This window comes from Cucumis melo, chromosome 12 (assembly GCF_025177605.1).
Source record: "Cucumis melo cultivar AY chromosome 12, USDA_Cmelo_AY_1.0, whole genome shotgun sequence".
NCBI classification, from domain to species: domain Eukaryota; kingdom Viridiplantae; phylum Streptophyta; class Magnoliopsida; order Cucurbitales; family Cucurbitaceae; genus Cucumis; species Cucumis melo.
In genome coordinates, this window is record NC_066868.1 from 23,899,289 (window position 1) to 23,926,740 (window position 27,452).

The following is a 27,452-nucleotide window of genomic DNA, read 5'->3' on the forward strand; positions in this document are numbered from 1 at the left end:
GAAAAAAAATGATGGAAATTAGATTAAACGACGTAAATAAAGAATTGAAAAATAAGAAAGATAATGGAAAGAAATCGCAGAAAAAAAAGGAGAAAAGAAGAAAGACAAAATCGCAAGGCAAGATCGGAGAAGATGAAATAGAGGAGGAAGACGAATAAAAATGGAAAGGCAAATCTGAAATATTTAAAAAATAGCTAACTTTATGGGCTTTGTTACACGACCAGTAAATAGTTTGGTGTTTTGTTACATTTATAATATTTTTCCGAGATTAATTGATTTTTTTAAAAAATAAAAGTGATAAGTATCTATATATTTAAAAATTAAAATTAAAAAGATCTATAAACACAAAATTAGGAGTTTTGTAAAAAATACTTAATAAACTGGCAAAATATTTATACTATAGAACAATTTCATGAAAAACCCACAAGTCGACAATGAAAAATACAAAAAAATCACGATCAATAAGGGAATGGCCACTCGCCCGCGTAATTTATTTGGTACACGATCTTAAAAGAAAAAAAGTTGGATATTAACACACGATCGTTTAGATTTAGTTACACAATCGTGTACCAATATCCAACGATTCTTTTCAAGATCTTTTATATTTTGTACAAGATTTTGTACTAATATCATTTAGATTTAGCTACACGATCGTGTAACATGATCTTTTATACTTGGTAATATTTTGTGTTTGTACCATTTACATTTGGTATCCCAACGATTTTTGTTCAAGATTGGTTAACAATATCTTTTATATTTGGTACACAACTTTGAACCAAATAACACCTTAAACAAAATAATACAAGATTTATAATTGATTGAAAACAAAGATTATGATTTCAGAAAAACCGTAAAAAAAAAAAGTGGTAAAGAAGAGCAAACCTAAAATATTTTTAAAAAATGGTCAGGGACTTTTTGATTTTGTTATACAAGTGTAAATATTTGAGTGTTTTGTTATATTTATGAAAATTAACCAAGTTACTAAATTTATTATAAATTTAATGAGTAAATAATTAGCCTTTTAAGAATGGTAGTAATAATTAGCCTTTTAAGAATATAATAAATATAATACATTTTTTTAGAATATTGCAAATACGGCAACATTATTACTCTTTAAAATCTTCTTCCTTTTTAGCCTTATCATCTTTAATTCTTCTTCCCTTTTTATAACTCTAATCAACCTTTCTTATAAAGAAAATGATTTGTGTATGAAATTGGTAAGGATTTTTTCAATATCATTTTTTCCTTTTTCTTCTTTTTGTGCCAATCACTCAAATGAAAAATTTTAAGTTTGATTAATTGTTTTGTAGTGGGTGTATTGATGTGAATAAGAAATTTTGGAACCAATTACAAATCGTCATGTCATTTACTAAATAATTGTATTTAGGATTAACTAAAAATTGACATGTGTCCTAAATTAAATTTAAAGACAAATTGGACGATATCACTTAATTTAGCCCAAAATTAAATATCACTCAAATACATGTGATTGAGCCCATGGGTATGGTCTGTGGACCAGACTAGACTCAAGTTCATAAAAGACCATCATAGAACTCTATAAATACTCGGATACAAGCTTTCTTCCAAGACTCCAACTTCAATAACACCCTCAAAGATTGAAGCTCCTTTGAAAATACAAAACTTTCTTTCAAGACTCAAACTTCAAGAACATTCGAAGATTGAAGCTCTTTTGAAAATACAAGCTTTCTTTCAAGACTCTAACTTCAAGAACATCACATGCTTCGATTCCTCAAATCAAGCATAAGCATTCAGCCGAGAGAGAATCAGACGATCAAATTCTAGAGATCGAACCACACCGCATCAAATTAACGTAAATACAACATCAACACAAGTTCAACTCCACGAATCAAATTTTTCTGGAAATCTCGTGTGAACAATTGTAATTATGCATCCACGAATTCTTCTCTTTTATACTGTATTAATCTTGCAATGATGCATTAATTGCAATATGAAATATAGTGGTTGTTGAACATAGTAATTTTTTTGTGATTTTTCTCTACTTTCTTAGATTGTATTTTGAAGTTAGAGTATGATTTCAACTGATTTTGTTTTATTTTTCTATGTTGGTTCTGTTTTGATTCTACTTTCTATATCCATTCTGTATATTAGTGTTGTGATGCACTTATATTATATGTACTTTAGCTGACTTATATATTTATTACCTATTTTTCATTTTTTTCAATAGTTTTGCAGTTTATTATAATTATGGTTAAGGATGCAGTAATTGTTTTTCATAGTAGTTTCAATGGGATGAGCCACAATTCTACGTGGATTACAAAACAAATTGTGTGTTTGGTTGATAGAGTGATGTAATTGTTTGATTCTTTTGTGAACTTGATACATTCTGAAATTCAAGCTTGACGATTGAATCTATTATTATCAACTTTGCATAGTAAATAATTTTATTTTCAAGATTCTCTTCAACATTAACCTATTTAAGTAAATTTAAAATGATTTATTCAATCAAGTTGATCATGTATACAAATCAATGCATCATCAACATGATATCAAGTGTATCAAACATATAGTAAACCAAAGTGTACCGGCAAAGTATATTAAAGTGTATCAGCAGAAAATCAAGTGTATTTAATCAATCGAATGTATCAGTAAATAAAGAAATTGTACCAACAGTACATCAAAGGTATCAAACATATGAATTACATCAAATGTATTAAATCTGTCGAGTGTATCGTACAAAATGTTTATCAGTAGTGTATCACATGTATCAAACTTATTAATTGTATTAAATCCATCAGATGGATGAACAAACCATGACAAGTGTATCTACCATATAACAAGTGCATCATGTTAGTGCATCAAGGGTGTATTTACAAAGTTTAACAAATGTATAAACAACATATCAAATATATCAAACCAATGATATATATCAAATGTTATTTAATTCATCGAGTGTATCAGCAAAGAATAACAAGTATATAAAAAATGCATCAAGTATATCAACAACATATCAAATGAACGCGTCAAAATGTTTATAATTTAAGAGAGTATGTTTATAATTTTGCATTTTTTAAATGTGGATTGGGCTTATATTTTGCAATTTTTACAAGTCTAAAAGTTGTGTGTTATGTACCTAATTTATCAAACTAATTTTGACATATTAGTAAAAGTCCCAAATATTAAATAAAGTATACTTTTTTTTTAACGAACCATATAATTAAACTTATAATTTTACTATTCTTTCAATTTAGTTTGAGCAATCTCATGACTTAAGAAGGCATTTTATTGTGATATTTTCTCTCTTATTTTATTTTGGTCTAAATTTCGACTTTCTAATTTCTAATTGGAAGTATATTCCCCCCCCCCCCCCCCCCCCAAATTGGAACTAAATGTTGTTTGTGTAATTGGATTTGGACATCTTCACACTTTTATTCTTTTTTTATTTATTAATTGAAAATAACATCTTTACACGTTTGGTATTGAAGTAATGTGGTGATTGAATGCACGTCACCAATTAGTTGCCTTTTTACACCATCTTTACCTTCTTTTTCATTTACAATATTCTCTGTATGATTTTAAAGCTAAAATGGTAATTCAATTAAGTAATACACCAAATACATTCTTAATATTTACAGATATAACAAAATTTTATATTACATCGATAATAGATATTGATAAATCTATGAATATTTATAATATTTACGAAATATAACAAAATTTTAGATTCTACCGATGATAGATAGAATTAAAATTTTATTACATTTTGTTATATTTAGTTTAACTGAGATATAGATATATATCAGCACGACTAGTTTATTATTTTATACATATCTAGAAAGATGGTATTTGATATTTTGACCGTGATGATTATAAGGATAATGAGATGATGTAACATTATATTTTAATTTGATGGAGAAAGATATGTATAATATAAAGTAATATAGTTGGTATTGTGTTTCCACAAACAAACAAACAAAGATTTGTGGAAAGGGATGAAACCGACCCATAGGTGAGTGTGAAATGAATTCGGATAAAATGGGATTTATGTTTTCAAGAAATAAGTGAAATGTGATAAAGTGGAGACGTAAGCATATAGGGAGGGTGGGAGTGGCAGGAGGAAATGAGAGAGCGGTCCGTTCGTAAGCCCTGTGTCCGCCGTGTCTACAAGTTGGACCCCTCAACGCAACTCGTGACCAATTATATATTTCACCAGCCTCCCTTTTTGATGGTTTACTAGATTGAGTTAAATTCTTTTGAGTCAAAAAGATCTAAATTTATAGTTGAGATTTAGGAAATCTATGTTTGAGGTTTTAAGTTGAAAAGAAAGATGGATTACTTCATTAAATATGCAAAGAGAAAGAAGAAAAGATAAGTTCTTTGATTAATGTTTGTTATTGAAACTCATATAATCAAGTTATTTAATACCAATAAAGTCGATGAATCAATCATTCATAGATAATTTTTTTAGTTCATATATTTAATCGTATAGTTTATTTTTACATTTGTATGTCAATTAAAGCATATAAAATAGGTGAGCATGATAGACCAGAAAACAGAAAAAACATCGACAACTAATCGAACCAAAAGCAATCAATCGAAGAAGGGTGATCAGTCACTTTTGGTAGGGTGTACATTGTTTGGGTTGGTTTTCGTTAAGGTAGTATCCTAGACAAACTCGAAAATTCAAGTTGACCTTACACCCAAGTGCGTTTGTTATAATTTGTACACATATTATGTTGGTTGGAAAAAGTCCAAATTGAAAATTGTTTTTAAAAATTTTAAAGAAATAAATTGTCTGTTTTTACTCGAGAGTCAAAATCGATTTGAACATATACTAAACCAAACCTAGTCAGTAGTTGTTTAGTTGAAAAACTAATTTCAACCAACAATTGCACACATCTACCCACTTTAACCTGATTGTATAGATTTGTCAGCCACATTGGTATGACTGCACTAACCTTGAGCTTGAAGTTTAACATTTATAATGCCCATGCTAATAATTTTTTAATGGTATGATTAGTAGCCTACTACTTATTCCCCCTATTAAAGCCATCTCTATCTTCTTTGTTTTCTTTTCTTCTTAAACTTTGAAGACCAAATATTAAATATTAGATGCCAACTTCAAACCTTTTTAAGTTGTTTCCCCTCTTTTTCTCACTTGAGAGTAATTTAAGTAATACTAAATAAGCTAACAGTACAAAGAAAAGAAACATAAACAAAAACAGGAATTAAAGAGTTACTAAAGATAAAAATGAAATGTTTTGATAGAGATTCTGATTAGGATAAAGTTGCACGACAATCATTTAATGAGAGACGATAGCAAACCAACAATCACAGCTATGCCAAGGAATTAAGTCCTATTGGCCAATTGTCTATTCATCAATGATTCTAAACAAACCCATGTGCTCAATTAGGTCAAATTAGGATTTTCTTAGGGACCCAAAAATATATATTTGTTTCGTACGGCACCGTGCGGCTATATGAAGTATATCCGTCTCTTCATAACAAGGAAAGGTCACTTCTGACATTTCCTTTTAATGAAAGAAAGGCCATTTCTTTTTCTTTTTTAATATAACACATTGTTACCAACATATCCTCTGTATTGTTCCTCCTTCCCATTTGAAGAAACAATACCAAGGAAGGATCAACATTACTACCCATTTGCCTCTTTTGGAAAGACCATCTTTGCAATAATTTGCAATAATTTACCAAAGAATGAGAATGGAGTAGATATAGGCATCTAATGAGAGTGTTTCTATCGTGCATACGCTTGCGAACGAGTGTCGGGCTTGATCGTTGGTTCCATGAGACTAATTGAATTTCAGGAAATGCAGATCATGGGATGTTTACTTCTGCATCCTAAACAATGCGGGAAGTGAACTCTTGAGAAGACCAGATCAGTCAGAGCCGAGACGTTCATTCCAAATCGACATAAATCTGCAGCCAAAAATGGATTTTGTGAATTTGGCAGTGAAAGTTTATGATTCGAATAGCGTTTCTCAATCAAATTAGGAAATGAGTTAGGCTCACAAACAGAAAATCCCCCCAAACATTAGGAATACTTTCCAGCAAGTATCCCACCTAAGCACCCTATTGCATTGAGATCTCAGCAATATCTAATAGCATACTTCTCTTCTTTCCTAACTTTACAATTTTGATTAAATTGTGTAAATTATAGTACTGCCACAAACACCAAATTATGTAAACGATCTTAGAGATGCAACCTAAGAAGCAGAAACGTAGTACTGCCACAAATACCAAATTATGCAAACGATCTTAGAGGTCCAATCTAAGAAGCAAACGTGGGGACAAGTCATTTCTAAGAACATTAAACAAGAACGGGGCCTACAGTAAACCATATCGTTGAAAATAATTTTAATACTTTTACTATTAATGTTTTGTAAAACAATAAATTATGTGCTGAAAATAATTGTACATCCAATTCTGTCCTTATCGATTCGATTTAAAGCAAATTTAAACATAAAGTGTATCTAATTTCTTTAAAGATATGATACTTTTAAACCAGAAAAGAAATTCAAGTGTTTCACAAAACGAAAAGAATTTCCTTAAGAGTAATTGGCTACTCAAAACATTATTTTCACAAATCCCCCACTTTATTGAGGTTAATCAAGTGAAATTATCTATTCCCTAGAGCCGAAAAGAAAAACCCATCACTTTTGTTTCCTTCTTATTTTATCCCCACAACAGGTTCCCGCGTCTTAATGGTGCCTTACCCTACGTGTTTCCTCTGCATGTACAAAGTTAATGAAATAAAAAGGACACTCCAAATAATGTGTTTTAACACATTTCCAACACCGACACTAGTCGTTTAGCATCAATGCTTCCTATTGGCATCTAAACCAGTTCATTCAGAGCATTTTATCAATAATAGGTATCTCTTAACGTGAACGTGAGCACCTAACATAGAAACTGCAAACGTGTTCAAACAAGATATTAAATTTGTTCACGTGCAAGGCAATGAAAATGATGTTTCCAAATAAATGAGATAAATTTAAACCTCTAGATCTGGCAAAGGGTGGTCATAGGCTTTCTTCTCCTTAGTGTCAAAGACTTTAATGCCTGCGATTCTCTGCACTCCGGGCTTAGTGGCAATGAGGTTCTGGTTGAACAAAGGCAGAAGTCAGAATAGTTTCAGCGGTTCTATATAGAAAAAAAAGTGTCAACATGATGGAGAAGCTCAAAAGGCTATAATTTGTTTCCATCTCAGCCGTCCTGGTTTTTAATGGTTGAACAATACACATGCATAGAATGGCATAACAAATGAGGAATTTTTTTTTTATTTAATAAAATGAAATCACTATCAGAGTGACAAGCCATCATATAAATTTGTCAATCATACCAGGTGAAAATCTGTGGAACCATATGGCTCAACTCTTGGTATGACCTGTTGAAAATTTCAACTACAAAATCAGAAACACGTTTACAAAACGGATGCATAAAGAAATTCTAGTTTCGGCAGCTTTTCCAACATGTCATCCCTCACCATAACACGGTGTTAAGGAACAAATTAATCGGTCAATGTTGGAAAAAGCGAAAGTTCCTATATTTCAAACACAAGTTCAACTGGAAAAGATGCTTGCGCTCGTGACAAACGGATTGATCTGAGCACAACAAAAGAAATTACACCAGCTTCTAACATACGAATTATCAGAAATGACGTATTCTAGTAGAAGGATAGTATACCATAATTAAGACAGAACGAGTGAACATACCACTGTCTGAAGACCATTAACCATAACAACCTTTTCCTCATCCGAACCGTTAGGTAACATCCAGACCTCAAAAGGGCCCAATTCCCTCTCAATCTGTGTTGTGAGACGCATATGTAACTGAAGAAGAAATAAATAAATCAATTCCAAAATATATCTGGGAAAATGGTGAGATTAAGAGGCAGAATTAACGCAGAATCAACCTCTACTGGAGAATGACTAATTAATTTGATTTTATCTACCTTATTAGATGAACTCTTCAATTAAAAAACAACAAAAGGAAAATTACCGTAAAAGGCCTCTCCAATCTGATAACATCTGGCATCTCAACAACATTCAACTCAAGCTCCTTACGAGTAATGGGCTACAAAACAAATATAAACGACCAATGAGAGAAATATAGGCTACTAAATCAGCAAATCAACCCAAGGCTAGTTGATCGGTTATAAAAAATTTAATTTTTAAACACCCTTTCCCTCTTCCTTACTTGTGTGGACTTAGAAATTAGCACAAAAGCCAACAAGTTGGTGGAGATGAAATACCCTGAACATTCAAACACACGAACTCATCCTACACTCGTTTTGATACCAACTTAAATGTAATTCAAAAGCTTAGACTAATAGATCAGGTAAATTTAGTTTCATATCAATACTTCAACAAAATATTAAAGCAACGGGTCATCTTAAATCTTTTATCTCATCTAAATGCATCTCTATTAGAAGTTTCAGTTTGACACATATTAGCTCTAGCCTAGCTATAATTATCCAGAGTCGTAGATGTCATAAAAAGAACTATTAATTGTAGTTTCACGGTCTAAATTAGTTTATACTATACTAAATAGCCAATAAATCCAAAAGTTTAAAGCTCGAATAAAGGAAAATTTTAGTTTCTTAACTCAAGGTAAAAAGTATTAAACATTCACACCAACTATAATAACATGTAACCAATAGATGATGTCAATATCAAATTTTGTGCATCAAAAGTTCAAAATTTATCAAAGTAAACAAATATTAATATTTTTCTTTCCTTATAGGAAAAAATACGAGTGAACCCTACGCATAACTATGTTCTAAATATGATTTTGACAAGACTCAGTTAACAATCATCCGTGCATTTATCAACCATATAGTGGGTTTCATATGAGGCATTCGAAAAGAACAGCAGGGTAATAAACATGGGAGATCAAAGCAAGGTTTTAGAGAAATAAAAATTCTTGATATCATGTGATAAACAGTCGTCAGCAAAATTTCAGACATTGCAAAGTAAAATAATCGCGTCACAATTGGAAACCATTTAAAGAACATACAATGGACACCAGGATTTAAACACTGTTTATTCTTAACATTCCATTGGCAGTAATCAATTGATAAAACCAAGATAAATCTTCCGCAGCACATGAGAGGTTGCTTACCAATAACCAAATCATCAACAAAAGTACCATATAATTGAATTTCTTTTTAAATTATTCTATGATATTAAAACACTCACAGAACCCAAAATCTGTTGTGTTTGCAGTCGTCCAGGTTCACCCATATTTGTACGCCATGTTATCTGAAGTTTACCAAGAATATTACTTCCCTCAACTTTCAGCGGAGAAGAAGGACCGTGCGTTGAACATTTCAATTGATAAAGAAAATTATGGATTCCTCCACCTGATCTGACCAATACAGGAGGCTTGAAGACCTCTCTGCAGCACAAAAATCAACATACGCTTGAATATGAGGGAAGAAATCAATAGCAAAATACTCAACCATGGAACGATAAATTCATGACACGAATTAGTACGATAATCAATTATTTAATATCACTGAACTGCATATGATCCATACCTTGTTGTTGATTTATGTTCAGAGTGATGTTCATCAGCATTTATTATCACTGCATTCCAGTTTGGAGAAGGTTCAAAATCAACTTGGTCCATAAATAGATTTGCTTTTGTATGATTTTCAATGCAAGCTTCTAAAAATGTACTTTCCTGAAATACAAAGATAACTATCATATGATAGCTCTTAGTGAAATTTCCGAACACAGGAAAACCGGAAATCGGAAAGTACAGTAGCATAGCAATAATCACCACTATTGATGCTTTATACAATCAAGATCAAGAATCTAGCATAACTACAAAGTCATAGCACTAAAAACTACTAAGAGAAGGAGCTGAGAGCACTTCACCACATCAACACAAATCATCAACAAACAATCAATAATCAATATGAGTTATAGGCAAACAATTCCTCCCTACTCGAGAAAATCATATAACTTCAACAAATTTTAAAAAAATATATAAAAAAATATGTCCCTAAAATGAAACGAATATTGGCCAAAAATTACCGTTTCTTTTATGGTGAATGTAGAGGAACAAAGAAAAAGAGTTTTCAGAATACCAAGATAAAAACGATTACTTCTATGATATAAAACAATATGCTACAATTGAATATAAGGATTTACTTTGACATCTAAAAGCAATAAATATACTCTAACTTCAATACTTATGAGACATTCTAAACTTACGTTGACTGCTTTTAGTCAGCAAAACATACCTTCACAACTCGGACCTGCAGATGAAGTAATTCGAAGAATATCAGATATCTGATAATAAACCCAGAACTAAGCAACGAAAGCCACTGAAAGGTTTCAATAAAATTTACCAAAGGCGAAAAGAAAAAGGCCACAAATTTTGGAAAAGAAAAGTTGTATGTCGATAATTGTAAGATCCAAAGAGCATATTACCTTTGTTCTGACCGAAAGTGGATTTGCAACCATGAACTTGAAAAACTGTGGAAGATATTTACGCTCACCATCACCATCATTGTACAATGCAGTGCAGACTAGCCTATAATAACGAAATGAAGCATCATTTAGAAGTACTTAATCAGCAAAGAAACCACTTCGCAGGCATAGTAGCCAACTTTCAATCTCAAGCTTACGTATGAGCTCCGAGTTCCTTCACATCGTGTTCAACAATGAAGTCGTAACGGCCCCCAGCACGTATAGTTTCAACAGGGGATTTTGATGAATCCAGAAGAAGAATTCTCTGCCTCTCCGTTTGAATTTCTGCCTGCACAGAAAGCTCTAAATTTAACAGCAGAACGCATTTCGTAATGCCTAAAGGGAATGAAAACCGACCTTGATTATAACGTCCCTGACTTCAAAATTGGAGCTATTATTCACACTGATATAGCTACAGAAAGTTTCGCCCAAATAAATCGCCCTGGGAGATGGTTACCATACATACAGCCAACAGTTAACAAACGAAAGACACAAACAGATCAATTCATCCAATTGGATGGAGGAGGTAGAGAAATAGAGAGAGAGAAAAAACCCGAAAGCTTGAGGGAGTACGAGGAGGCCAGTGAGACCCATTGCATCAGAGGAATCATGAAGAAGGAATCTGGAACTGTAGCTGAGATCGGAGTCGGAATCGTCAGAAAACTGTGCTGCAAGGAGGCGAGGGAGTTGGTTAGCAGCCACAGGATCGTCTAAGATGTCCTCACCGACGAGTAAATCAACGGGATCGATGCGGAGAGGAGGATCAACTTGAAATGACGGCCTACAGAGCCTCATCACCCTGAAGGCCAGGGAGTGGGATCCCTGAGTACTGCTCATCTTGCTCGTTCTCCGTTGAACGAAGAATCTCAAAGAGGAATGGGTAGTAGCTGAAGATGGCCCAAGAACTCAGCAATGGAGATGAAACGAATCGACAAAGGACGACATGTCGGCCTTCTTATACAACTGGTAGATAATCAATTGCCACTGGTCGACTCGTCGTATCGCTCGACAGTTGAGTTGAACCCACAAAGCTTTCTTTTTTCCTTAAAAGGACTTTTTTCTTTTTTCCTCCTAAACTTTTGTTTGGTTTGGGACTAAACATATGCATTATAACCCCATTCACCGAACCATTATAAAAGTCGACCAGTAATTAAATTGCTTTTGATCGTGTTTACTTAAAGTTATAAATTCTTTTAAGTTTTAAGTACAAACATAAGTAGTATTTATGCTCAAAATCTTTTGGTTCTCTTAATGACAATATTTTGATTTTCATTATCTTTATCTTTACCCACAAAACAATGATAATAATAAAAATGTCAAAATTGATAATTTTTCCAGCTAAAACAATAATAATAATGAGATACAACACATTTTCAAATGTAAAAGATTGAACATTTTCTATAAATAACAAGTAAACAACACCAAAAGTAATTAAACGATGCTCACTTTTCTTGTTACTAATTATCTATAACGTTTTTACAATAGTAAATGTGGCAAACGTGTAACTTTAATTTGATTTTTAGTCTTCTAAAATTTTTGATTTTATGTGTTATATATTGAGATCCCCCAATAGTTTGAACAAATACACCTACCTTTTCAAAAAACTATAAATATAAAAAATATATAGTATTGATACACTTTACTTCTGATAGGTTTCTATAGTGATAAACTGTATCACAAACATATTGTTATTAACGATTTGGTACATTATTGACAGACTATAAAACTTATATTTTTTTGTCTTGTGCAAACTCTTTTGACCTCATTGTTATATTTGTAAATGTCTCATATCTCAACGAGTTGAATAATTGATAAAAGCGTCAAAAGAAAAATTAAAGGACAAACTTCAATTTGTATCTTTAAACTTTAGGGATTATATCAATATATACATTTACCTTAAACTAATAATTGAATTACTTTAAACTTTAATTTTTGGAGGTTATATCAATTTAAATCCTAAACTTTTAGTTATATCAATTTGGACTTTTAACTCAAATGGCATAATTGTTATATGATATTATACAATGGATCTTTCTTCTTAATATATTACATAAAAGTCCTAAATGGGCCAATTTATTTCACAAAAGGCTAGGTGAATTTATGTTAATACCCATATTTTTTTAATGTAAACGAAAAAAATTGAAAAGAGAAGTTTTTGAGACGTTGAAAAGGGGGCCGGGTATCATTGCACGTATAAAGAAATAACATTTCGTCTAATGAAAACTACAATCCGCTTTTCATTCTTCGTCTTTCCCAGTCCTTTACAATCAACCATTACGAGCTCACGTTAGGGTTTTCTTCTTCGTCTCCAACAGTTCCATCTGAGCATGAGTCATTTTCCATCACTTCTTCCATTACGGTGATTTATACTTCTTATATGAAATAAAATGGGGTATATTTGCATCAAATTGTATTTCTTTAAAGTCTTAAACCGTCGTTTTCCTACTATTTTATTTAGAAAATGAGACTGTAGAAGCATTTAGGGTTTATTAACATTCATGATTTATACTATGAAATCGATGGATGTAAAGTGTTGTCTCTTAAAACCACAAATTGCAATATTTATATATTTCGTTATGATGTTTATATTCTTAAACTGTTTGGTATGATGTTTTTGAAGTTCGGCTATGTTTCTACTTAAAAATTGAAGTTGGAATCTATAAAACTCATGATATCGTAAATGGTAGTTTATATTGTATCATAATCTGTACATGCAGTTGAAAAAAAATGGTGCGTCAAAGCAAAAGATTCCTAGGATCAAGGTTGAAACATATTAAATCAAACAAGGATGATCCAATTCTGATTGACGATAATACAAAGGTATATTTTTAAGTTTTTGAAGGAAATGGTATAAATCGTTAAACAAAATATAATATGTATATATATGGTAGGAGAAAAATAGATATGAAGAATCAATTCAGTACGAATCGCTACAAACTATATATCATACGATAATGAACAAGAGTTAAGAGAACCTACAGGTACACAAATTGTGGTGTACTAAAATCAGAAATTTGTGAAACCGAATGTTGTCTTTGAAACACCGGAAGCAAAAATGTCAACACATGACAAGAGGAAACAGTTAAAACCAGTAAATATATTATAAATTTATTAAAGTATATATTTCATTTGCTATATGCTAATGTTTTTATTGTATTTATATGTAGATGAATGAAGGAGAAACAACATATGACGTACCACTTAACGATTCATCAAAGTCTAATGAGGTTTATTTATGTTATGTATGGATTTAAAATGATTTATCATACAAATGATGAATTATGATGATTTATGCTGCTGATGAAGAATTAATCTAGATCAATTTTGAAAATTATTTTTATATTAAATGATATATTATTTGATAATAAATTAAAACAATTTATATAAGGTAACTTTTTTTTCATTAATAATTAAAATTTTATATTAATTAAGATAATAATTAAGGAAGTTATAATTTAGATATTAATGATAAATATAATGTAAATAAGAAAAAATATAATTGAATTACCTATATAATTGATATTAATGATAAGGTAAAATTATCCTAAAAACATGTGAATTCCTCGTCAAGTAAAAAAAAAATTATTTTAGCATATTTATAAAATTTCTTAGTTAAATTAAATATTCTCTCTAAATCTTTCTATCAATTTAAATCTTAAACTTTTATAAATACATAAATTTAAACTTGAACTTTCATACATATACCAATTTAAACCCTCACATTAACATAATTGAGAGTTTAAATTAATACATACATATACATGTTCATGGTCTAAATTGATATGCTTGTAAAATTTTAGAATCTAAATGGATGCGATAATTAATTTGGAGTTTTAACCGATGCAATTCATAAAATGCATAGTTTAAATTGATACAATTATCAATTTAAGATTTAAGTTAATACAAACGTCAAAATTCTAAAAGTATATATTGAAATTTTCCTAAGATTAAAAGCAAAGAAGAAAAATGAGAGTAGAAAAACCATATTTTTACGAGGGTATAAATAATTGTCGTTGAATAAGCATGGATTACATTTTTTCGGTCAAAAGTTCAAATGCTCCTATCCCAAATGATAAACCCAGTATCAAACAAAAGTACAATCCAAAAAGTGTCACAAGCCCTTTTGTTTTCCACTCCCATACCATGGGACCCCAAACAAATGCCAACTTCAATGGGGAATCCATGTCCCTCCTCTAACAGTTTCAAAGAACAATAAAGTCGTTCACTTCCCTACAATGAAACAGAAACATTCACCCATCTTCCATTTTGAGTTTCTACTTCTCACTGCATTCTTCCCTTTCATCCCACACCCACAACCTTAAGCCAAAAGCATGCATACTACTAGCTTTTTAATGAGGATTGTCAATCTTTCTAATGACTCATGAGGGTTAGCTTGCAAATGAAGACATACATTCCAGTTCAAAATAATTACTGTTCAATTTAATTTATAGAGTATCCATTTTTATACAAGTCATGTCAGCCACTGTCATCTAGGTGGTGCATAATTATCACTTGTACAACTGCAACCTAATGAAGCCTTCAAGCTTCCATTATCTATCTCCATGCTCAACTCTATTACATAACAATGGGCTAATATGTACAAAACTAAAAGACTGCCTCAGTTACATGCTCCACTGCCCCTACCTCCCCATTTTGATGGCAATGAATCAGGTAGATAGATACGTTCATAGGGGGAAAAATCTTTTCTTGCCTTCTAAGCCAGACATCCTTCTCGTTATATTGGTCACTGTAGTGTGCTTTTTATGAACAAGATAATGGTACTCGTCAAGCTCCCCACGCATGAGGAACTCCACACTGTAATTTCAAAGAGGTACAAAAAGGGTTGAAGACATAAGTAGTACAAAACAACGGTTGGAAACAAAAAAAAAAACCAAAAAACTGTAAGCGCATATCTGTAGTTAAGCATTTCTTAATAATCATAAAATTGCGAATTGGCAGGAGAAAACAAGAAAAAGGAAGTCATGCACAGCTCTAATTTGAGCGTCAACAGGCATAAAACACACGTAGAAGATGACAATTAAAATCATTTCAACTATTTCCATCAAGAGTAGTTTGAAAATAGAGCATTGAAGGAACAGGCTTCCATATTTCATCTCTTAACCTACTAAAGAAAAACGAGAGCCATAATCATTTATTTTCAATATGCGCTGCTTGAATATGTTAAACCTCATGGCACGTTTTCTATTAAAGAACATATAGAACAGCTGCTCAGTTGAAAATAATGACTTCAGTCAATGAGGCTCCCTCTGTCTCTTTGGTATCAATTAAACTAGCTACACTCGAATTAGTAATTCTTTCTGTTTAACTTCTTTCCAGAGGAAGAATAAAGAGTTAGAAATTCCAAATCATCAAATTCAGATAACAGAAGATCGAATACAACATACCTCTGGTGGGCAGCACATGCAGTGCCAAATAAGGTAAAGATGGGGTCCATCCTCCAACTCGTGTAACTGTATTCCCTATCTCATGTAATTGTATCGCTAGTGTAACCGTACTTTATCATATGAAGCAATTTGATTGCATGAACTTGAGCCTTATTTCAGCATCGAGGAAAGGATTTTGAAAATTTGGTCTGATGGTAGCTGAAAGTCTGCAAAATTATAAATGACACAGCAAATATCACTGGACGAAAGTGAGCATTGCGACCCTATTGTTGAAGCCAGGGTTGTACACGGCAATGCATAACTATACAACTCGAACCCATGTTCCACCACACATTGGGCATCCATAAGCCCACCGGCTAATCCACCAAGTCTCCCTCTCGTTTTGAGTAGTATCATTAGTAGCACCAGGTGAAGCAAAAGCTGATGTCTGCCTCAAACATCTCATACACTGCAAATCATAAAGTCACAAGATTCACAATCAAAACAACACAAAGAATAGCAATACATATTCTGCACTAGTCAAATCTCTCTAAATTTATAATAAGTAGTACACTATCAATATGAGGCCAATTAAATCTAGAAACATGTTGCACTAAACTGATATTATTGCAAAACAACTCATTGCCATCTGCTTCCTAGAGTTGAATAAAATTTTAATGTATTGACACAAGTTGTATCCATTTTATTGTCCCAAATATGTAGTGAGATTTTGGAATCTAATTTGTACTGTCTTCAACCTATCAATTTCTCTCAAGTCTCAATACTTGCAAAACAACATCAATGTACTAGAATCATTGATAGAATATGTGAAAAGTGACAAGGGAACTACACATCAGACCTTATACCAAACCCCTTCGAGACCAGTCTTCCAGACAGCAGTCACAACATCTCTACGAGATCCCATTATGCCTAGGAATGCTCCAAGGCCAATGGACGTATTCAAGCCAAAAGCAGCATCTCTTTCAGACATCCTACGCTTCCTAGGCCACAAACCATTAGCTCCATAATAAACATTGCAATTTTCCAATGAGTTGAGATCAAGAGGATCTGATGAATTACTAAGCTTAGAACTATCGTCATTGGGACCCAGGTCATCTACATCAGACCAAGGCCCACCATACATATTCCGCCTGTGCCATTCTTCAGCTGGAGGGTGGAGTTCTAATTCCCGTAGCAACAGACCAGCAGCATCTGCACCTCTAGGCCGGGGCATATTCTGCACAGCCAGGCCATAAGAAGTAGAAATTAATTAGCTCTAAGGTAAATGTCAACTGTAGGACTTCCAGTTACACAGAAGATGTTAGGCCAATATTCAATGTCAAGTCCTACCACCATCAATGTTAGATGTTATATTCAAATACAAATACCAATATGACCTCTCCGCCCATCTCAAGGGGAACGATTAAGTAAAAGAATCAAAAGAGCAACTTCTCTTATAATACAGTAACGCTTCAATGTATTATTAGCCATCCAAGATTATAAGATAATAAAGATCAATTCCTTAAGACATTGCCAACAAAAAAATTTATGGAGAACATACGATACGATCTTCATAATCCCTAAAAGCAACAAACATTATATACCTGCATATGTGGACCAAGAGAAGCTTCCACAACTTCGGGTAATACAGTATAGTTGCCATCAATGTAATGCAGACGCACTTGGATATTACTACTCCCAACCTGGGAAACAGGTAATGGATGTGGAAGACTAGCAGTACGGCGGCAGAGATCTATAAGTATGAGGAAGAGGACTTTCACCTGCAAAGTAAAAATTAAAGCAGTTCAAGCCTTTTTTTGTATAAAATTATGAACTTGCCTAATTAACTTCTTGTCAAATAAGGATCTTTCCTTGCAGATAAAAAGAATTCACCCAACTGCCTATACCATAAATGGTAAATACCACCAACTAGATAGCTCAGGTAAACTGGGAATTATCCCAAGAGGGCTAAAACAGAGTAAAGGTAGATAAAATTTGGAAAAAGTAACTTGTTCTACCTCCTCAGAAGTATATCCTTGACCAGCATTGCCTGTACCAATTCTTGACCTACCAGCAAGCCCTTCTTCAGCACCTTTAGCTCCAGTTACAAGCTGACTAGCTCGAACTATTTGACTTTCATCAGGCTTAACTATATTTTGCACAGGCTTGACAGAATTGGAGTTGATCTCTTCCACTTTTCCAGGAACAGCAGGTTGAGGTTTTTGGATGTTTGCATCAGCATTTCTTTGTGAATTACCAATATAACGGGGAAGCTGAGTTCGGCGAAAGAAGAAACAAAAGAGCAAAAGTTGGCATAATCGGTGTAAGAAATGGCAGTCCCCAATAAGTCGGACAGCTGGGGTTCCAGGAAAAGTTCCAGTGTTGATGCTTATTGGCATAAAGGTTGATGAACCACTAATCGGGTTTGGTGTTGAACTGGTTACTCCATCAGTTGTGCTGCTAATCTTGGCAATTGCCCCTTGTACCCAAGCTTGCATCTGGGTGCTTCCTGTAGTACTTGTTGTACTGCTTTGAGCACCTAGAAACACATAATAAAAATTTAAAATTGCAAGCAACCTAGGTTAACCTAGATGTGGCATGCCTCTATTTTTGCATGAAGCAACCAAGGAGTTGTCTAAGCATCATCAAAGGAAATGAGCCATCTTAAAGCTGCGTACTAATGTATAAATAAAATAAATTTTAATCATAAATAAACAAAACTATTGTTTAATAATAAAAATTTAGAGATAAAAATAAACAAAGAAAAAGGAAAAGATAACGGAACAAGCAAGAAACAATTTGATCGAATTTTGAAAACTTGAAAATTTTCAATGTGGGACAATAATCAAAGAAATCCCTTTCTCAACATTTATTGATAAGACAACAAAGTAAACTCACCCTGGCTTGTTGCAGGAGATGCAGAACTCGGAGTAGGACTAGCCACTATATTACGGTTGCTACCAGTTCCAGCTGTAACAGCATGACTTGCCAAAGTGCGGCAGAAACTAGCATAACGTCGCAAACGTGTAATGAAATGTGAAGCAAGATCAAGCACAGCATCAACATAAGCCTGCATCACTTTGCAACTCTCGAAATAAGTGAAAGAGATGATTTTAATTGAACATAAAAGTAAAAGAGAGAGAACAATTAAGTAATGCCCTTGCCCACAGTTTAATAATCATTAGAAAGTCATAGCCACTCTTATCAGCTTAAAAGTGGCTAGGCATGTTTGGAGGCCATATACCCAAGCCATCGTGATGAAAGACAAAAGCACTTCATATGTTCTGATTGCATTGACTCTAGTTTCTTTACTGTAATAAATATAAAAAGTACATGATATTTCAGGTCTTGGATAAATAGGGATATCTTGGACAAAGTCTTAATTGATTAAGATTAGTATTTGTTTCCTTAATTAGGATTAGATTTACTTTTCTTCATCAATTAGAATTAGCCTCTCCTTTCGTCCCTTGGGCAAACATCAGGTTCCAAGTTTGAAGCTAGACAAATCAAACCTGAATGCTGGGAATCAGTGCTGGTTCTACAGCCATTGCTTCGGGATCAATGCCAGATAATGTTTCACCAGATGCATGCCATGGCTCAGATAGTAAAGCAGATGGGTTTATTAAAGCAGATTCAATTCCTTTACCCAACATATCCAGTAACAACCTTGCTTGCATATCTAAAACCATTGCCCTGACTTCTTGGGCATTAGTGCCTTCCAACAATCTGCATTTTATCCTGTCCAAGCTCTGCATTGTGGACAAGACAGAAAAAAAAAATGAAAAGAAGCTCATAGGCAGTTGAGAAAACAAGTCACGATTCTCTAAAATATGAATAACCAGCTCCAAGGATGAGATGAAGGTCGCTACAGATATTTTTTAAGGAAAAAAAAACAATTCCAAACCTCCAATCAGATGAAAGTAAGAAAGGCACAAGTAATGGGTTCATAAGGTAGCTCAAAACAAGGAACGAAAACAACCAGATACGCAAATGAAAAGCAATAGATAACATGCACTTTGAGATCTGGGGAGTTGAATGTAAAAAGTAGTTTGAAAAGATTTAAATTGCTACAGGCAGTGATAACAAAACAATGGAGAACTTACAGGACCATACTGCTGCCTGTGCTGGCTAGAAGGAAGTGAATGAAAATCAGCATCCAAAACTGCTATGACGCTATTTGGAGAAACTGAAATGACATATTCATCAATTAGAGATGCCTTTTAAAAACTGTCATGTTCTTTAGACAAATCTTGATCTCTCACTTGCACGGTCATTTATGTAGTGACAATAACACAAAACTCATTCATGCATACCAATGCCATCTTCAGCAGCACTCTGTGTACAGCCAACAGCATCCCACCAATCAACACCAACAAGAAGGCTCCACCAAAATCTACAGAAATATAAATTATTCAGAATAACCATGATGTTAAAATTATTGATATAAATAGATCTACTATAACCCATCAGCTTAAGCTTTTGGGTTAATTGGTGATTTAAAATTGTATCATAGTCGGAGGCCTTGGGTTTGAACCCCTCTTCAGTTAATATTGATAGTCACTTGTTTGTTCTTTTACAAATTGTGAGTCCACAAGTCTAAAGGAGTGTTAGAAGTATTGATATAAGATAATTTAATTTACCATAACCCATCAGCTTAACCTTTTGGATTTATTGGAGATTTAACACGACAGAGAAAAATCATCCAACACTTCAGCTGAGAAGTAGCATATAATAATTTCATTAGAATACAAGAAATACCAAAGAATAGCCACCATCAATTCACCTTTCAGCAATTGCACGCTCCCAAGTTGAAGAGTTTGCCTTCAGCTGATTGCTAGGAGCTGCAGGAGGAAGAACACGAATGATCCTCAACATGGTGCAGTCCTTATTTACATCATGCCAAACAGATGCTGAACAGCAGCTAGTGGAAGAAAAAGCAGGGGCAGCAATGGCTGGTCCAACATTGATCTGGTAGTTCTCAACAGGAGCGAAGTTCGGACCAGAGAAAACATGCACCCCACCACAGAGAAAAGCAACAGCAATCTCACCACCATGAGCAGAATACACTATTCGAGCAAGTGTTCTGACATCACTGGGAAGATCAAATGGATCAAAACAAACTTTTTTTGCCTTATCAATATAAGCCCCAGACAGCTTCCGCAGATCAGAGTTTGGCCCCGATACTGCTGATTGATTAGATTTAAAATCGCTAGTTGGTGAAATGCTTGTGTCCACTTTAGATAACCAAACTGTTTGCGTGGGTGCCTGACCACTGAAGCTGGCAGTGGGACTTCCAAAAATTTGATGGAGAACAACAGGCTGAAGTGAGGATTCCCAGCGTTGTACTCTCCAACCAGAAATTGAAGGACCTTCATCTGGATCATAAGGAGACATGTACTGTCCTGCATGAGTAATTAGACCATCATCAAAATCAGATATACAAAAAGGGCTAATTAAAAGAGGTATATGTGTGTAGGTATACGCATGTATTATGTATGTATGTATATGTATGTATATGTATGTGTGTGTTTACATGCGCATGTGATGTATAGCTTGCAGCTACCAAAAGGAAGGGGGCAAAAAAGAGGGCAATTGCAAAAAAAAACGACGAAAGTTAAAGCCCATGGGAAGGTACTATTAAGTTAAAATCTCAACCGAGCCACATCAGCAATCCCCTTTACATCATAATAGAGGCATCTATTTCTATAGGTTCAAACTTCCCACCTAGTGAAATAGTTCCTCTCACAAGAAAATAAACCATAAACAGCAGTAAAATTTTCATGATATGAAAGAGAAGCTAATTGAAAATTCATTGTACAGATAGTTACCCTCAACTATAACAATCGCTATAACAGAGCCACCCCGAGTTGGGTCAAAGGCAACAGCAGTAACTCCAGAACCCCATGTAGTAGTTGTGGCAGATTGAGCCGCAGCCTCAGGGGAGACATATGCAGAAAAATTAGAAACTGGTGAACAATGAAGTGGAATAGTATCATTAACATCTTGATCTGTCTGCTTTTTTCCTTGCTTTAACTCAGATAATAAAAACTCTTGCCAGCTAAAAAGATATGCAGCCAATGGGGCAAAACCAGACCAATTAGGAGGACTGAGTGGGGCAGGGACCCCATTGCTTGTGTTTGTCTTCGGGGTGGCCTGAAACCCATTTCCAGGGCCAGGAGTAACCTCCCAGACAACAACAGTGGATGGATTTACAATTGGAACTCCTGCCACGTGCATGGCACCACTATCTGTTATGATAGCATCAGCAGCCATGATTCCACTTGGTCCAGCACCCAAAAGTCCTTTGCTTGTGCAGAACCATTTTGGTGGTGAGCTATTTTGACTAGGAGGCCACTGGGACCAATGAAGTTGAACAGAGCCTGAAGAGAAAACTGAACAAACGCAAAGAAAATTTGGCCACCTAGCTGAAACAGAAGCAAATTACTTCATTAGACATTTCTTAAGAACATTTGACAAATTCTGGACATATGTCTTTGTGTTTATAATAACCACGGTGTCCAAGGAAGGGCACACATGCCTTGGGTAGTCCCCATAAGACAAACCCCAACTCAAAGAAACTTAAATTTTTAGTTTTCCCTTTTGATCATTGGCCTAATTCAATGTGGACATTTAGGAACATTGGAAAAAATACATATACTTGAAACAATTTTATAATCAACAATGAAGTAGATATGTGATCCTGAACTACAAATCTGCAGAATCGGATATATGTAAAAGTAACTCACACGAAAAAGATTTAAATTTGGAACAACCTGACGTTTGTGACTGCTGTGGAAGAAATTTTTCCTCAAAATTTGGCTTGGAATTTGATGAGTTGGATTTTGACGAAAGCCACCTATACTGATATTGTAAACATGTTAAAAAAATGATTAAGAAAACACCCTAGTTACCTGAATGAAAAAGAAGACAAGTATATGACCTAAGTACAAGATGGAATGAAACTAAAAGAAATGATAAGCACCACCAGAAAAGGAAATCGAGGTAATGGCATAGTTAGAAAATGCAAATGTATGAGTAAACCTCAAATTAAATATTTAACATAATGGAGAAGCTCAGACCGATCACTGAAAACCGAAATGAAACTTCAAATACATTATGCTTTACTTTGTGTACTTGAGCATCAATTACAATTGCTTAGAAGTTTAGTAAAAAATTTGAAACTGCAAATCTAAAAACATTATTAGTATAGAACTTAAGTCTAAATCTTAAAGTAACTTAACTAAGTAAAAGATATGAAGAGACAATTATATCTTAAAATTTCCATAGCAGATATTGGCCTCACACCAAATGCTAAAAAACAATTATTGCAAGCTACAAACTTAACATAAATTAAAAATCTAAATAAACCATTAAAAATGTAAGACTATGTATCATAGATTATAACATACTGCAGACAACCCTGACAGCCACTTTGTAACAACTGCAATATCCTGTCGCCATTCATGCTCAAGCTGCCAGCAGCTAGCATCCCGAACAAGGTTAGCTGGACCCTGGAGGAAAATAGAACGGTAAAACAAATCAAAAGAAGATAAGATGTATGCTCATATATAGTTTAAGAGCATATGCAAGACCACTAAAAGGTAAAGCTTGTGGACATGAACCCTTGATTAAAACACTAATTATTAGGAAATCTTGATTTTGAAAGATAGAAACTACCATTACATTTGTTGAGGAAATATATAATTTGAGCTTACTCGAGAAGGCTGGGTCCAAATAGTTGTCCTCCCATGGAAATTAGCTATTAGCAAAGCACGTGGACAGGAAGTCGGGGACCATTCAATAAATTGAACAGAATCCCGAGGAGAGTCTGCAGAATGTGAAATACACTTTACTGAAAATTTCAAACAAGGAAAATAAAATGCATCTGGGGAAAAATCATGACAAAAAAAATTCCCCGAAACAATGGTGCTCTACCAGGTACCCATTCCTCTTATATCCAAAATGAACTCAACTTTCTCCCAAGTTCTACATGATTTTTTCATGACTTTTCCCTGATATAATGGTATTCTGCCGATACCTCTTCTATCCAAAACTCAACTTTCTCCCGAGTTTTGCATAATTTTTTCATGATTTTACCCTGAAATAATGGTGCTCTACTGATACCTCTTCTATCCATAATAAACTCAACTTTCTCCCAAGTTCAACTCGTTAGACTAAGTAAATAGTCACCAAATCCTATATGACAAACCAATTCAAGGGGAAAAATGTGGAGAATGATTATCGAGAATATACAAATTAAAGTCAACCAAATTATTAGACAGTAAAACTCTAGGATTTTCTTTATACTTTCGAGTGTTCAGGCCAGCTCGCAAAATTGACTATTCTCAAGGAGCAACCATGTATCCCTACTACATTTTTTTGCCAAGGTAACTTGTAGGAAATTAAATCTTGCATTAGTGCCCACCATGGTTTGATTCATTCCCTCCAGGCCATTTACATTTACATGGCCTTGACCACTAGGCCAACCAGTTTAAAATTAGATGTAAATAGCCAAAGCCGAGAGAATGTTATTGAAAACAAGCTAACCGCCTAGCCACCCAAATAAGTTGGGAGTAAACTGAAAATCCAAGATACGGTTGTTACAACTGAAATAAAAATAAAACTAACAGTTGCAAGCTAACAAAGCAAAAGAATACTCATAAAACCAAAATTCTAGGCTTATAGGTTCCCCAGTTTTACAAAATGACATATTAAAATCTCCCAGCAGTAAAATATCACCATAAAGTTAAAGAGTGATAGAACGAGATATGTAAGCACATTAGCACACAGTATACCTGCAATGACATTGAACACAGCACACTCTGTCGGTCGCTCTGGAATCACAATGTGAATGGGGATCCAAAACGGTGGGTTTGCGTTGGAACTAAAAAAAGATCAAAACCATGATGTAACTAAGAAGACAAATTTGACACAAAAACGGTTAGAAAGAAAGTTTAATCGAAAGGGTAACACACTAGAACTCCCTAATTGTTGCACATATTAGAGAAGGGGAAAAATTACTTAGAATGGATTCACCAGCCGTTCTTACATAAATAAGAGTAGCCGTAAGATGAGCTTTAATTATACAACTAAAGTCCTTCAATTCTTGGCACGTATAGAGCAAACAATTTCTAGAAATGAAAATAGCCCAAGATGGTATATGATTTATTTCATCGCACCTTCGTTTGAAATGAAACCACAAACTCACATGACTCATCCAAAACATGATCATAAATAAATGAAAGCTAACCTCGGAATTCTCGCACATGTCTCGGATGCACAGGCAATAGCATTCAACTTGCCACACCAAGCAACAGCACTGAAAAATAAAACCCAGGAGAGAGATGAAATTGAAGCTCCCTGAAGTAAGTAAAACTCAAAGCATAAAACCACCAAACTAATGTTTAAGCCAATTGGGTCCAATTCCGCCCAATTCTCCACGTGCAATAACCATTAGACTAATTAGCATATCCAAATTTATCCCTCAAAGTAATAATCACAAAATTCCAAGTTTAGGAACATGAGCATTAATATTCCAATAACAATAAAACCATCCAAAGCAGATAAAACCGAAAACCCACGAAGCAAAACTAACCTAAAATTGCGACAGAGTTCAGGAACGCTCATTTTATGCTGCAAATTGGATCTTGGCTGCTTAAGCTTAATTCGAAAAACAGTAGCAGGAGTGACCAAGTCCTCGTCCATTGAATCATCAGGCTTTTCCATAACCTCCTCCTGAGCAGGCAAAGGTTCAGTTTTGTCGGACACTTTGGGAAGCTCCAAAGGCTGAACCTGGGGTTGTTCCTCCCCTTCCGTAGCGTTGGAAACTTGAGTCATTGGACAGGAAAGAGAACCCTAATTTATATAGAAAGAGAGAGAGAAAGAGAGAGAGAAAGAGAGAACGCAATGCAAGTGGTGGAAAGTCGCAATTGAGGATGACAGGTATCACTGTTGAGAGAGTAGTGGGGTTAATGTGGGTGGCTTTGGATTTGGCTTTTCTTAAAATATATATATAAATAAAGAAAATTGGTGAGTGGGTTTGTCTTTCTGCTTTGTGCTTAGGGTTTGGAGTTGGCCGAACATCCAGGAAGCAGCAGATTCCTCAATACAGTCGACAGTCGTTTCATGGCCCTTCAACTTCACGCTTCGTCTTCCTCCTCTTTCTTCCTCAATCCCAATCCCAAAACAACAAGTTAATCTATATTCTATATATACTGAGGAAAAGCTTTGATTTCTTTTTCTTTTTTTCTTTTATGGTCATGAGGTTATATAATTTTACTCTAAAATCACATTTTATGTCTAATCTAATTCACGTTAAAAATCACATTTAATAGCCAATAATTTCTACTCCATGTTAAATAAAGTGATTTTTTTCTTTTAATCATATTTTGCTAATATCTTCGTTGGGTAGAGTCAAAGGAATTCCTATATACTAAAAGTCTACAAAATAGTCAAATAACAACATAACATCTTAGAACAATCTCAAATTAAGTGGGATTAGACGGTGCATTACTAGTGCTATCAATATTCTTATTGTTTATAGATACTTTCGGTATTTGTGTATAATCTCGTTAAAACATGATGTCTATAATCTTATGGGTGCTTCTATTATTCTTTTTTGTCTTATTGTACACTCTATATACTCTAATCAAGGTTGGCGATCTTTATTTACTTATGTATTGTTATTTGATAAACAAATGTCACACAATTAACCAAGGAAGTAAGGAAGCTTTTAAGAATAGAGGGGAAAAAAATAGAGAATATTTTAGGAAGAGTATTGTACCTAAGGTATCTTTTTTTTAAGTGTATGTGTATTTTTGAAAATTTAGAAAGTTCACAGATATTGTACCTAAGGGATCTTTTGTATAATTTAGCTTAAAATAAAAGTAATAATTGTTTTAGCATAAATTTGGGTAATGATTATTTTGAACCACATACCTTTTGGTGTTCATTACACGTTTGGATATCTCCGTGAAACCCTTTCAATTACCAACAAATATCTACTTGTAGCACATTTGGGTGGACTGTACAAAAACACGTGGGAAATGCATTCTAGTTAATTTCTAAAATAAAAAGGTTAAAAAGTTAGAAAATGATATAGTTTTAAAGGGAAATGATAAATATAGGTAGTTAATTATATGGAAAAAAAAGTATTTTAATAGTAGAGAAAACGTAAAATTTTGGTGTAAATATGAAAGCTATTCAAGAATTTGAAGGGGAGATGTTTGGCTATGGTTTGTAATGTAATGTATTCCAAAACTTATGTTTAAATTGAGCATTTTGGATCTGATTTGTTGTATAAAATACAATCCAATCATCTTTCTCACCGTTTTCATGTCACACTCACATTTTTATTATGTTTTTCGACTACGCATGTTTTCCAACTCTCTTCGGATTTTCAATAATCTTGATTACATTCCAACTCTTTGAAGAACCTCAAGTGACAAGGTGTGTGTTGCTTTTTTTACTTCAAGTAGCCAATACTTTATGTGCATAGAGGTCACTTTAATAACTATTAATAAAAATATTATAAAATACAAAAAGAAAAAAAAAAAAAAAGTTTAACTATCACATGTGAAATTTGATGGAC

At 33.7% G+C, this 27,452-nt stretch overlaps 2 protein-coding genes across 6 annotated transcripts; both read right to left on the reverse strand.

Moving 5' to 3' along the window:
- Positions 1 to 5,219: 5,219 nt before the first annotated feature.
- LOC103486246 (uncharacterized) lies at positions 5,220 to 11,462 on the reverse strand. 2 transcript variants are annotated; one of them, XM_008444133.3, is made up of 12 exons: positions 11,032 to 11,447; positions 10,836 to 10,920; positions 10,637 to 10,767; positions 10,440 to 10,542; positions 10,250 to 10,264; positions 9,539 to 9,684; positions 9,198 to 9,396; positions 7,999 to 8,073; positions 7,713 to 7,829; positions 7,340 to 7,384; positions 6,998 to 7,099; positions 5,220 to 5,916 (listed from the first exon to the last, which is right to left on the reverse strand). In XM_008444133.3, the coding sequence occupies exons 1-12, from the start codon at positions 11,313 to 11,315 to the stop codon at positions 5,896 to 5,898; spliced, it is 1,323 nt and encodes a 440-aa protein (XP_008442355.1). In that variant the 5' UTR covers positions 11,316 to 11,447; the 3' UTR covers positions 5,220 to 5,895. The 2 variants fall into 2 exon arrangements, with proteins under 2 accessions (XP_008442355.1, XP_016899912.1); XM_017044423.2 differs by lacking the exon at positions 7,340 to 7,384 and having other exon boundaries at positions 11,032 to 11,462.
- A 3,428-nt stretch (positions 11,463 to 14,890) lies between these two features.
- Positions 14,891 to 26,055, reverse strand: LOC103486239 (mediator of RNA polymerase II transcription subunit 16). Of its 4 annotated transcripts, none has more exons than XM_008444120.3 (17): positions 25,458 to 26,055; positions 25,113 to 25,181; positions 24,658 to 24,746; positions 23,578 to 23,690; positions 23,272 to 23,373; positions 22,636 to 22,723; positions 21,691 to 22,287; positions 20,646 to 21,264; positions 20,176 to 20,255; positions 19,966 to 20,048; positions 19,375 to 19,611; positions 18,761 to 18,932; positions 17,881 to 18,401; positions 17,467 to 17,643; positions 16,722 to 17,099; positions 15,884 to 16,331; positions 14,891 to 15,293 (listed from the first exon to the last, which is right to left on the reverse strand). In XM_008444120.3, the coding sequence occupies exons 1-16, from the start codon at positions 25,697 to 25,699 to the stop codon at positions 16,185 to 16,187; spliced, it is 3,714 nt and encodes a 1,237-aa protein (XP_008442342.1). In that variant the 5' UTR covers positions 25,700 to 26,055; the 3' UTR covers positions 14,891 to 15,293; positions 15,884 to 16,184. The 4 variants fall into 4 exon arrangements, with proteins under 4 accessions (XP_008442342.1, XP_050935846.1, XP_050935848.1 ...); XM_051079889.1 differs by having other exon boundaries at positions 22,609 to 22,723; XM_051079891.1 differs by lacking the exons at positions 25,113 to 25,181; positions 25,458 to 26,055 and having other exon boundaries at positions 22,636 to 22,718.
- Positions 26,056 to 27,452: the final 1,397 nt, after the last annotated feature.